The sequence below is a fragment of the Rhyacophila brunnea genome, unplaced genomic scaffold (assembly GCF_057557595.1).
Source record: "Rhyacophila brunnea isolate RB1 unplaced genomic scaffold, BYU_Rbru_1.0 scaffold_17, whole genome shotgun sequence".
Lineage (NCBI taxonomy): Eukaryota > Metazoa > Arthropoda > Insecta > Trichoptera > Rhyacophilidae > Rhyacophila > Rhyacophila brunnea.
The window spans coordinates 24,153,692-24,166,218 of record NW_028232827.1 but is presented as its reverse complement, the minus strand read 5'-3'; the positions used below and the strand labels follow the sequence as shown (position 1 = coordinate 24,166,218).

At 33.6% G+C, this 12,527-nt stretch overlaps 1 protein-coding gene across 2 annotated transcripts; it reads left to right on the top strand.

Moving 5' to 3' along the window:
- Positions 1–12,092, top strand: Arf1 (ADP-ribosylation factor 1). Of its 2 annotated transcripts, none has more exons than XM_085944347.1 (5): positions 1–79; positions 587–756; positions 7,199–7,308; positions 8,484–8,609; positions 9,926–12,092. In XM_085944347.1, exons 2-5 carry the CDS (start codon positions 609–611, stop codon positions 10,088–10,090), a joined length of 549 nt encoding a protein of 182 aa, XP_085800473.1. In that variant the 5' UTR covers positions 1–79; positions 587–608; the 3' UTR covers positions 10,091–12,092. The 2 variants fall into 2 exon arrangements, with proteins under 2 accessions (XP_085800473.1, XP_085800474.1); XM_085944348.1 differs by having other exon boundaries at positions 1–83.
- The last annotated feature ends 435 nt before the right edge of the window (positions 12,093–12,527 follow it).

Genomic DNA, 12,527 nt, shown 5'->3' with positions numbered 1-12,527 from the left:
GACATACGGCCGATTGTAGTAGGATTCGGTCTATGTGTTAGCGTTTTTTTACAATTAATAGTCAATAGTACCAGCAAACGTAAGTAAGAAATCCTAGTTAACAACGTAATTCAAAACCTTAACATAGTCGTATGCATTTATAGCAAGTGTCGGTTTATTTCATGCGTAATTGTCATTTCAATTATGCTGGGGTGGTGACCGCCGCGGTGACAAACTGGTTATGTCGGCGTATCTTTTGTTGTAACTTTTGACGTGAATGTAATGTGCTCATATAAAACTACTCGTGCTATTCAATATGAGCAGTTTAAGGAAAGTGTTAGCTAGATAATTTGATTGTGTATATGTGCGCTATTTGCGATTAATTTTAATCGATATTGCGTGAACTTATGATTCATTTCGACAGTCATCGCATGGAGGAAAATTGCTTAAAAGATGTTACTGTATTTTTTGCGTTTCATCATGCGGTGTCACTTCTGCAACGTGTATGAAAATGCATTGTCAGAAATGAGCTTCGCGCGGTAACATCATTCATAAACGTAATATAAGTTTCTAAGTTTGTATTTAAAGCGACAACTGTCAATTTCAGGTGACACACAAAAGTCGGCATCATGGGGAACATGTTCGCGAATTTGTTTAAAGGCCTCTTTGGCAAAAAAGAGATGAGGATATTGATGGTGGGACTCGATGCAGCTGGTAAAACCACAATCCTATACAAACTAAAATTAGGAGAAATTGTCACAACAATACCTACAATCGGTGAGTTTCCAATATGCTTTACTGTTTCATTCAATTTATCAACATTTCCATTTATCCACAGTTCTTAATTAATCATTTCAGCTGTAAACATTGCAAAGTTTAAAGTTTGACAAGCACCGCCGATCGAGAAATTGGTGCCCCTTTGTTAAATTTATTAGACAGTGGAATTATACGTATCCCAGATCTTCCCAAATGCTAATAATATTATTGTGGACATTGCAACGTTTCTGCGTTTGTTTCGTTGGTTCTTTGATTGAAATGCACCTTCAAGGAAAAGTGGTTCCATGACCATGGATAATGAACTACATTTAAACAACTGACGAAGCTCACCTTGCGTTTGCTGAGCCTTCATTGAGATCATTTGGATCTGGCATTAATTCTCAATAGGTTATACTGTGTACAGCAAAGTACAGTACTCTCTCAGTATTCCGCCACCCCAAAAACCAGACAAGTGTCCAATTAGTGAAAGCGGCGGATTATAATGCATACATACAAAATATGGTAAAAATTAAAACAGGTAGGTACTTACCTATTTCGTAAATAGTTTTTTTTTGACAAATTTGTGCTAGCAAATGACGGTTTTATTTATAATCAAAATCACTTATATACTAAATTATACATACCTATATATAAACTAAGTTTATTAACTAAATATTAAACAGTAGGTAAATCACTTGACACAACCAGTTGTTCAGTGAAGCAGATATTCTTGAATGGCTTAGGATTCTGGCTTTCCCTATGACCAAAAGCTTCAGTTTGTGTGTCCCGGTTGCATTGGAGCACGGCATAATTATTGTGATGCGGTACTTGGGCACTTTCCTCCCTGGTACATTACTTTCTTCGCGATGAACGTACGTTTTACGAAGGAGAAGTTTCCAAAATAAACCCCTCTCATCTGCGTTGTAGCCTTGTACGCGGCGAACTACTGAATTTGACAATCGAATATCGGCGAATTATAGAGCTTGATTCTGTGCTTTCAGCTAGTAAAAATAACGGCGGATTATAGTAGTTGTCGGATAATCGAGCGGCGGATTACTGAGAGTGTACTGTATTTAAATTCTTTTGTTTGCAATTTGGTGCATATTCAGTCGTGAAGTGTGAATATGTAAGTATCTAGGTTGACTGATTTGATTCTCAAGAACTCCTGAAATATTTTTGATGGTCGCACCGGAGTGACTTTTAATTTTGAATTATTTTACGTACTGTATGATGTATGGAACCATGATCATTGGTAGTGAGTTTTGTGTGTAGGGTGCTACATCGTATTGTGACATTTGCTTGTTCCTGTATTCGGTTTTGCACAATCGACTGCAAACAGGTATTTTCTGATAAACGGATGTGATGTTATTTTTTGTTTTCTTTTTCGTATTTCAATTTTATTCATCTCATGGATTAATTCAATGTGCAATTCAATCTTTCTCAAGAAATATGAATCTTGAAATTCCCTAAAATTAAAATCTCGAGAAATGACGTTTAACGTTTACAAATTTAAAATAATAAACATACTTAGAACATGACTGATATAGAATATCCCTTGTAAGTAGTTTGAAAGCATCTTGACAGACTTTTTTTAATGATCGGTTGATACCCATTTACTCAACTAATTAGCTCCGTGCCCTGGATCTTAATAAGCATACTGAAAAGCATGTGAATTTGACCAAGCTGAGTTATTTAAATTCTTGACCTACCTACTTATCTGGAAGCAAATGCTGACCTCTGCTCCTTAGTGACCGTTTCGGATAATGGTTTATATCTATTGTTTGAGGAGTTTGCCCGTCTATCGGTTGCAAACATGCATGTTATGGACTGCTCTGAAAGCTGCTTGTTTGGCAATTGGATTTAAGCTATGAAGTCTACAAACACTCTTATACACCTGTTTTTAGCAGCAATCGATTTGTCTGTTTCCATACATTGCATGTTGGCGTAGACTTGTTTATTGTCTGCTTGAAAACGCCACGTGTAAGGTCTCATACAGTGTTAGACTAAACATCACGCTGTTAAAAAATGCAACATTATTCATTTTATGCATTGTACAATTTTTGTAGAGACTACTTATTATTGAAATACATTTAATTTGATAAACAAATACAATTTTCATAGGAAAGATTGAATTGATATTATGTTACCATATATTATATTGTGATATTTAACCCATCGGCGCCAATTTGGCGCCGGTGTTACAGGGTGCAGGACATGATGAAAATAATTTTTTTTTAATCATATTTTGATTTTTTTAAAAGTTGAAATTACTTAATAATATATGTAGCTATCATTTTATGATGTTAGTTATATACGGTCCAATACATTTTTTAAGAAATATTTGATTTATAAAATCTATTTTTATTTAAATTTGTCAAAATAATGATCAGTTCGCTAGGTATGAGGTGTTAGAGACAGTAATAAACATAAAATGGCCCTCCATCTTCTAAATATCTTGAAGAGTATTATATTTAGCTCCAGTTTTAGTATATCTTCCTTTTATTATTTACTTCTATCATAGACTTTTTATCTCTGTCATTTTGTATAAAAAAAGGCTAAAAAAAACCAAAAAACTATATTTGACATGTTTTTTTCATTCCACTTATACACAAAGTTTACTTAAAATGTAAATACTTAATAGAAAAATTCAAAACCTACAAATATTTAAAAGATTTATTTGAATTGAATGAATAATACATGAGTTATATCAATTTTAGTAAACAGTGTGCCTTTTTAAATGATCCTGAAAAATTAAATCTGTCTGCAATGGGTTAAATCATTTATTTAGATTTCTTCGAGTTTATCACAGCTGTGATACTTAAATTTAAAGAGATAGGAATCATTTAAAAAAATAAAGTTGTGGTATCTATGTTTGTAGTTTGTACACTGCACTGCTCAGGGCACGTAAACATGTCTGAAATTAATTAGATTCAATTTTTGCTGCAATTAATACATTATATAATAATTAATGTTGCACGTCAAAAGGATTAATTGTATTATACATAGGCATGTTAATGCTCCATTATTTCATTATATTTAATGTGGAAAACTGTACTCATGGGCACAATTATTAATAACCCTGGGGCCTGCCTTATTGTGAAATACCAATTTCTCCACCTCTAGTCTTTGTCATACATTTATGTAATTAATGAGAACAAGTTGTTTTCGAAATAAAACTGAAGTAAACATATTTTGTGTTGCGAAATAACATGAGACTTCCGTATTCAGTGCACGCAATATTAATTTTAATATGTGTATTTCTGCAATTGTTACACTTGGCAGTGAACAATGATATCAACCAACTCATAAGTGATAATTCACTTTCACTTATATCTTTTGACTTACTTCTAGTGTTGCCTAATTAAAATCTCATTTGTCTTACATTTATTTCTCCAATTGAACAGCATTTATAAATGGAATTAAAATATTTTTCTGATCCAATAATAACGATGGCCTTTTGGATTTTTATTTCATATATGCATACCGATAATTGTTCAAAATTTTTATTCAACACAAACACGCGCAACAAATGTTTAAAATTGAAGTATTCCATGTTTCAAATCTAATATTATTTTATATGCTAGAAAATGTTTTACTTTTGAACTTTGAAATGAAATAACATCTATCACCTAATAATTATCATTGCTGAATTGAATCACGATACGCATAATGAATACTATTATAATATATTATTGTAAAATAATCAGGTTTTAAAAATTCGGATGGTCAATTCATTGATTTTTCACACATCTCCATTTAAATTGATGTTTCACTTTTCACATGAATGATCAATCGACAATAATAGCTTTATTTTTATATAATCTCGTTGGTTGCTATACACCACATCTAAATCAATTAATAGGAGATGTGTTCATTCACGCTGCAAGATGTTTTTATTCAATTATCCATCTCCAAGTAAACAGTAAATTTTTGAAGAGATAACAATGTACATTTAACGTAAATCAAAATGGTACTCTGCTATGTTCCAATTAAAATTAATTTACTGAGTAAAGGACTGGCATCAGTGTGATTTTTATTTTAAAAAAATACTTCAAATCACAAAGGTGGCTATCAGCTTTACAGAAAATATTTTGTAATTAGGTAGTAAATCATTTCCACTCCTAGAAAAGGTATACATATATTTTTTAAATTGGCCCTGATATCCTATGTAGATTTGGGCCGTCTCACAAATAAATTTCTTAACCCTTAGAATGCTACGCAACGATATATCGTTGTTTTTTATAATGGCCAGAAATGCTAACAACGATCGTCGTTTTGCTTTTGATGCCTGAAATGTTAAGTTAAATTGGGAACATACTGCACCAGTGGTACGAAACATTGTTTATCTATTTAGTTTTATTGTTGTGTAATATAACCCGATTCATATATGTTTTGTGACTGGGTAGGTTTAGAACTTATAACTATTGTATTTTTTTTCATGGCATCACCCTTTTTACAATAAAAACAATTCCAAATACAAATTTCAGTTTGCCATATAAAAATTTGTTTACAGTCAAATTCTTGGTGGAAGAACAATGTTTTATTTTATTTTATGCATTTGAAATAATGGGAAAGACTTTTACTCAATTCAGTGTTTAAAGTAGAGTGGATTTGTGCTATAGAAAAACAGTTTCATTTGTAAAAAAATAATGAAATAAAATCATTTGCAATACATATTTTAAATGTTCCAATAAACAAACACCATGAAGACCTTTTTCACAAATCACGCATTATGTACGCGATCTTTTAACGAGGCCACCATGCAAAATTTTTCTTTTTAGCCGGGTAGTTTCCTAATTCCACTACTTTGTATTATCCCTCGTGTGGCATAACCGATTGTTTCCAATAACTGATAAAAAATCAAAACTCGGTGCGCGGATCGTGCATTTTGCTCGCTCTCGCGATCGCCCGTATGATAGAGCGAGAAAGAGATATGTCAATTACTTGCCTCGTTATCTATACAAAACGATAAATTAATTACGAAACGTGTTTTCATAATATTCCGATTTCGCAGAATCAATTAGAGTGGTAAGGTGTCTAAAAATAATACAATACTTTTATTTATCAACAATTATTGGTAGCAATCCTTGACCGGATTTTGCACAACATCGTAGCAGCCAAAGGGTTAATAGATTTTTTTTACTGGAAATGGATGTTGCGCCGGACAGCGCGTATATTGATTTTGTAGCACCACTGCACAGTGAGAGAGGGATGGTGACGGAACCATTGGGGTTGTGCCAAGCATGTGGCTCAGATCATACAAATTTCATTCATGATGCATGTTGTAAATTCATTTCTTTAACTTATGGTGCTTAAGTGTACTCTTAAATATTGAGATTTGGTATCTAAACCTGTGTCCATTAATAAGTCAATCGATCACGATATCGCTTTTGTTTTATATTATTTGAGATTAAAATATATGATATTTAAGGCAATAAATATCCTTTTTCTAATCACCCATTCCATTGGCCTGCAATCTTATTTTTTGGTACACTTCTGTGCTCTATTATAGCACTGCTCTGTATGAAAAGTGTTATAGAGTTATAGGAACTAATTCTTTGATATTCCTATTTAATTTGCATAATGATTCCTAATATTACAGTGATGCAAATCGACTGCTTGGTTCCATTTGGGCAAATTGTTCAGGAAGGAGAAAAAACATAATAATTAACTATCGAGCGGAATTTAACAATTCCAAAAATACACTTGGATTTTTTTTACAAATAAGCTGCACCATGAATAAATTAATTAATGAATTAATACACTATTTTAGCTTCCCTTTTATATATAAAGAGTGGAGTTGTCTCATTTACGATATTGGAAATTTTTCACCTGCAGTTGGCTGTCTTGTGTGAAGATTGATAATGGATTTATTTATAGGTTTAGGAGTTTGAAATATTGTGTGAGCATAGAAAACATGCTTTATAACAAAATGCCATCAAAATCTCATTTTTGCTCAAATGTGCAGTTGGCTGGTTTACAGATTAACCAGTCGAAATGTATTAACGTAAAATGCATTATATCGTTTTGTTTCTTAGATACAAATAAATCACAGTTTCTTGTCATTATTTTCATTATGCTACAAAGTATTCATTGGAATGCTTTATTATAATTACGATCAATCTCATGGGATATTGTGGCAGGAAGTTCACGTTCTGCCTCCATCTGCCTAAATATACAGAGAGGAATAGTTCGGGTGAATTGCAATAATTTATGTGTCAGTGATCTAATTTTAAATGAATCAAAAATCATTATGTTGATTTTGACAAACTTTTGATATTTCGTTTAACATGAATTTAAAACCCCCTGAATATTCAGTCACTATTCACGAAAATGTAACTAGAACCATATGTGAAAAAATGCCTTAAAATTCTGCGATTTGTTGTTTCAGTGATGCTTCATTTTAATGCTTTGTGAGATGTAATGTAACCCATGTTATGTAGAATTTTTCTTTTCATTGCAGGTTTTAATGTGGAAACAGTAGAATACAAGAACATCAGTTTCACAGTATGGGACGTTGGTGGTCAAGACAAAATTAGACCACTCTGGAGGCATTATTTCCAAAATACACAGGTATACATTCACATTCTGTGCAATAACCTTTCTCTCTTATCTTATCATCAGTATTAGTCCTCGTTGATTCATTAACGTGTGCATCTAAATGCTGCTAACCCCCCCAGCTTCAACGCATACAAAAAATATCATACTGTAATAAGTGGTGTTTTTATGTCAGTACATTGTTCGCTATCAACCGAGTTTAGATTGAATATGAAGATGATGAGATGACAGTATTACACAGTATGTTAGTTTCCTCTTCAACTCAGGCAGAGCTGGATGAATATTTTATTTTTTTGTGAGCAGACGTTGAAAGACATCAATAAAAGATTAGTGATTGTGGGTTGGGTCTAAATTCATTTGGCTGACATAGTTGATTGCTTTTTCACACTTCATTGAATCTCTAATGGTTTTTCGAGTTATGATGATATGTCATTGTACTTGTTTAGTACTCTAATCATTATTTTTATGTTTCTCGTGAATCATACACATTATATATATATATGTATATTTCGGGATCTGTACGCATGCATATTTATTGTTTTAATTTAACTGTAGATTGAATTTCATTCAATAATATCTGAAGCAATTTTTAATTAACATGTGTCTCAGCACAGGGTGGAGGACATATAAATATATATTTATGAGAAATAGTTAATCATTTTCCCAACTCACGGGATTTTTACTCTGACTCAAATATACATTGAATAAAATAGCATTTGTTTTGGATCTGCGACCCACGGTTTCAGAGACGGACATTTGATTTGAGGCAATTTGATTAGTATATAAATGAAAACTGACTATGAAACCTTGAAAAAGATATAATTTCTTATGTCAAGCAGCTGAGAATGCTATGATGCCTAGTGTTTCATAATATGACTTCAGTGTGGCCATGGCAAAATTCATCGTACAATCATCAGTATAAACGATATTAATGAAGTATTCGCAGATATTGGAAAGTGATTTCACTTGGATAATAAGGGTCTCGGGACACTGCGGTGCGGAACAGAAACGATTACGGTGAAACCCCGATTCTACGGTTTTCAAGGATTTCAATTTTCAATTTAAAAGAAACGATAAATGCGGGAAAATGATTTATGTGAGAACGGTAGATCGGGGTTCCACTGTATTCCGTTTCCGCATTTCTGCACAACTGTTCTTTCACGAAATTAATAACATATGACTTTTTCCAGGGTTTAATCTTTGTGGTAGACAGCAACGATCGAGAGCGTATCGGGGAAGCGCGAGAGGAATTGATGCGGATGCTGTCAGAAGACGAGTTGAGGGATGCCGTGCTGCTTATATTTGCCAACAAACAGGTCTGTAAATACTATTCAATCCTATTATTACGCAGGGCAATTAGAAATGCAATATTGTAAGTGTTGCATCTATGGTAACTGTTCATCTGCCGTGCTATTTATTTTTACTTTAATGATTCTAATAATAGATTTTCATTAGGAGAGTTGTAGTCATTATCTGTCGCATTCCTGCCCACCAAAGATTAATTTTTTTATATCTGAGACTTGAATGCAATATTATTATGCACCTCAGACAATTCAATTATCTCATAATGTATTTATCAATTTAAATACTTGAATGATTATAATGACATGAACAGAGATATTCATAATCACATTAAAATTTTTTATAAATGCCTTATTTAAGAGATGAGTAGACCATCACCGGTTTTTTGCCAATAATTTCCCACCGCTGGTACGCATTCTGTAATATAATCAAATTGCGTATCACACGTCACTTGTTTTATCAATATCGTCAGAGATTAAGTTATCTGGTTTTATCTATACTTAACCCAATAAGAGGGAAGCGAGTAAAACAAAAAACAATTTTGGTATTTATATTATTTGTATTCATTGCTTATTAGAAGTAATGACCAATGACAATGATACCACGATGAAGTAATATTCGTTGACAAGCATAGAAGCAAAAGTAAGGTATATGCATTTCATTTAACCGTTGCCTTTGCGTTTTTCTTAGTTATTGTGAATTTTTGACATGTAAAGCTATTTACACTCATAGATAACTTGACAACCGCATAAAATATTTATTATATTCTATTTTTGTTTTCAATTTTTAATGCGTTTTTGCACTAATGACATTCTTTTTTATTACTTTATTATCCTGAGATTTAATAGATGGGTTAAATCGAGTTGCTATATGAATGATGTTGCCAACGCCAGTGTGTACGCGGCTTAATATAGTACCCAGCATCGTTTCCATGATAGAATATATATAAAGGCATCACGTGCATAATCGCCTCAGTTTTTTATTTATTCCGAGTTGGTTATTTGATAATAAAAGTGTAACAAAAAAATCGATCAAATCCAGTTTTCATTGATAAGCAAAAGCACTATTTCATAATAAAAAGGACTAATTCTATAACTAGCACTTATTTACATATTCGGTCGCTGTATGTGGCTAGCTCAGATTCGACAAAAAGAATTTTTAGAATGAGAAAAGAAAATTTTGCACGTAATTAATTATGTTACCAATTGAATGTAAATAAGTTTTGGGCAGTTGTTTGCATACACCCTTTGTATTCTAATGGGAGGTAATTTTTTAAGGATAATAAAAACACCCGAATAAAAGTTAATTGAAACATGATTTGTGTGCGCAGGACCTGCCAAACGCGATGAACGCGGCGGAAATAACAGACAAGCTGGGGCTGCACTCGCTGAGGAATCGCAACTGGTACATCCAGGCGACGTGCGCCACCTCCGGGGACGGACTCTACGAGGGCCTCGACTGGCTGTCCAACCAGTTGAAGAACGCTAACCGCTAACACTCACACATGGCAGTGAACAGAGAAGAGAGAGTGACCGAGTGACTAAGTGACACGACAATGAGTGCGAACTATATTTTAACCATTACATAAATGAAGCCTCACCCACCGTCTGTGGTCTATTTTACACCTACGCGTTTTGACAAAATCAAACAAAACTTTTTCAAGTGCTTAATACCGTTCCCCGCATTTTAAGTCTTTCTCTTGTTTTTGGCAGGGAGAAGGCCTTTTATATCTTTCTTATATCGAAGGATATGACAGTACATATTGTCTTGTCAATTTAATTTACATAGGTTGATACACAGAAATATTATATCTTAGTGTTGTAGAAAATCCTTTAAAAATCATATTTCACTTAAATCATTAACCGCCCTTTAGTCAAAACCATCATAATGTAACACAGGTCATTAACAGTGAGGAGGCTTCAAAAAAATATATATATATATTATGTATCGGGCATCATGCTTTTATCTAATTTATAATTTGTATACTATTATTCCTCTGTATTATAAAATAATGTTTGAATCGCTGCATATACTATTAAGTTTTATTATTATTATGATTGTAATATGTCGGTCATTGTGACGTTGGAGAGCCTTCAACGGTACGGATGCGAGGTGAAGCGCCAGGGCGGGGTCGCGCGATGCCCGTCCGCCCGGACGCTCCCGGAACACGCCGTGGCCCCCTCTAGACAACCTTTTCTTAACCACCGGTCAATATTCCATTTAACAACCGCTCATTGTTGTGTGTCGTCGACAAGACGCTACTCTGTGATGAATGTGTGAACTTCCATCAGAATTATTATTGAGCTTGCACGTTTCAGGTCGTTTCAACGATATTGCCGTCGGCTACGGGTGGCGCATGAACGCCGTGCATTATCTGTTTAGACATTTATGTTTGTCAGTGTATTTTTATATCATTGTAACTAAAGTATAACTGTGCACTGATATTCTTCTGTACACAAACAATACATATAAAAGTTCCATGTACCTTCAATTCATTCCCATCTTGTAATGATTATTTTCTAAAATGAATACGAAACGGGAGTGACGACTGACGGGGGGGGGGTTTGAAACGATACTGAACCGTTCTCGCTCGGTAGTATTTTGGGTGCTAGGTCCTAACCGGCGTCTTAAGTCGATAGTATTAAGTAATTTTAATCATTTATGAATCGAACATCAGTCAGGAGTCGCCCGCGATGATTCTGATGAAAAACTTAAGTGGAAATATTTTAATTTTAGTTATAATTTTGTCAGACCGAGAGATTGAGTTTTGTTAAGTAATGTTAAAAAACGCGTTTCAAAAACCAGCTGCTGACAGGGTCAGGGTCTCACGTGTTCTGGAACTACAGCGAGTGACCGTAATAAATGCTTGAATGTTTTTTTTTTTGTAATCTGATTTGTCCGTTTACCGACGTTTTCTTACTGATTTTTGTTTTTATTTCGATGTGATGGATTATTCTTCGGTTCCGTTGGGAGACTTACGCGGCAGGAGGAGTTATCGTCTGTTTTATTGTTTTATTGTAGACACGAGGCGGCTCGCGGCGGTAAAACTTACGCGCCCGCCACGCCTATGAAAACTATTTCCACTGAAAATCAAATTTAGATAGGGCCAATATTGTAACGCGACGCTCGTTAGACGATTAAAACATTTTTTTTTTCAGTAGGTTTTATACAAACCGGATTTTATCAGTATCACTTTTAATTTTACTTTCGAAGATAAATATATACACTTAATAATATAAAGGTTGCACGTTGTTATATCTCATGAATCGTAACGTTATGAGAATGATGCGGAATAATGCAAATGGACGATATGCGGTTGTCGGTATGTAGGTATTTTTCTAATATAATTTTGTCTCTCAGCATTCATTCAATTTGTATCTGACAGACAATATGTCGGCGGGTCGGGGTTGCCTAACCCCACCAAAAAAAATGCAATGGTAACAATGTGACATTCCGGTTTGTCTTGTGCTGTAATATGGAATAAATTTATCCTCATATTTATCGTGTTTTATTTCATTCAAAATTTCCAATTGTTATACACATAATTGAGGTGCCGAGGATTGAATGAACACATATATGTAACCAGCGCAAATGCTGTTTATAGTTTCCGTACAAAAAAAAAGAATTGCTTGTGCATATAATACCAGTTTCCAACTTACTACAGAGTTATTTAACACTTGTAAAATAAGTACGTTTAGATGGTTTTGTAAAAGATATCAATTATTATAAATAATATGTAATTTGTTACTTTACTTTACTTTTTGATGAGCTAAGGATTGAAGGAATACAAGTGCACCGGTGACAATGTTGAGTAAATCAATTTCAATGATAAATACATATTATGCAATTGAAGAGTGACATTCCAAACCGGCCTAAGTCTAAAAATCTGATTTTGAGATAATCATATTTTTGTGATTTGCAATTTACCTCTT

Excerpts from the sequence above, each read along its gene's own strand:
- Arf1 (XM_085944347.1), top strand. The coding sequence starts at position 609 with ATGGGGAACATGTTCGCGAATTTGTTTAAAGGCCTCTTTGGCAAAAAA. Across the intron at positions 757-7,198 it reads CACAACAATACCTACAATCG|GTTTTAATGTGGAAACAGTA; the intron begins GTGAGTTTCCAA and ends TTTTCATTGCAG. Across the intron at positions 7,309-8,483 it reads ATTATTTCCAAAATACACAG|GGTTTAATCTTTGTGGTAGA; the intron begins GTATACATTCAC and ends GACTTTTTCCAG.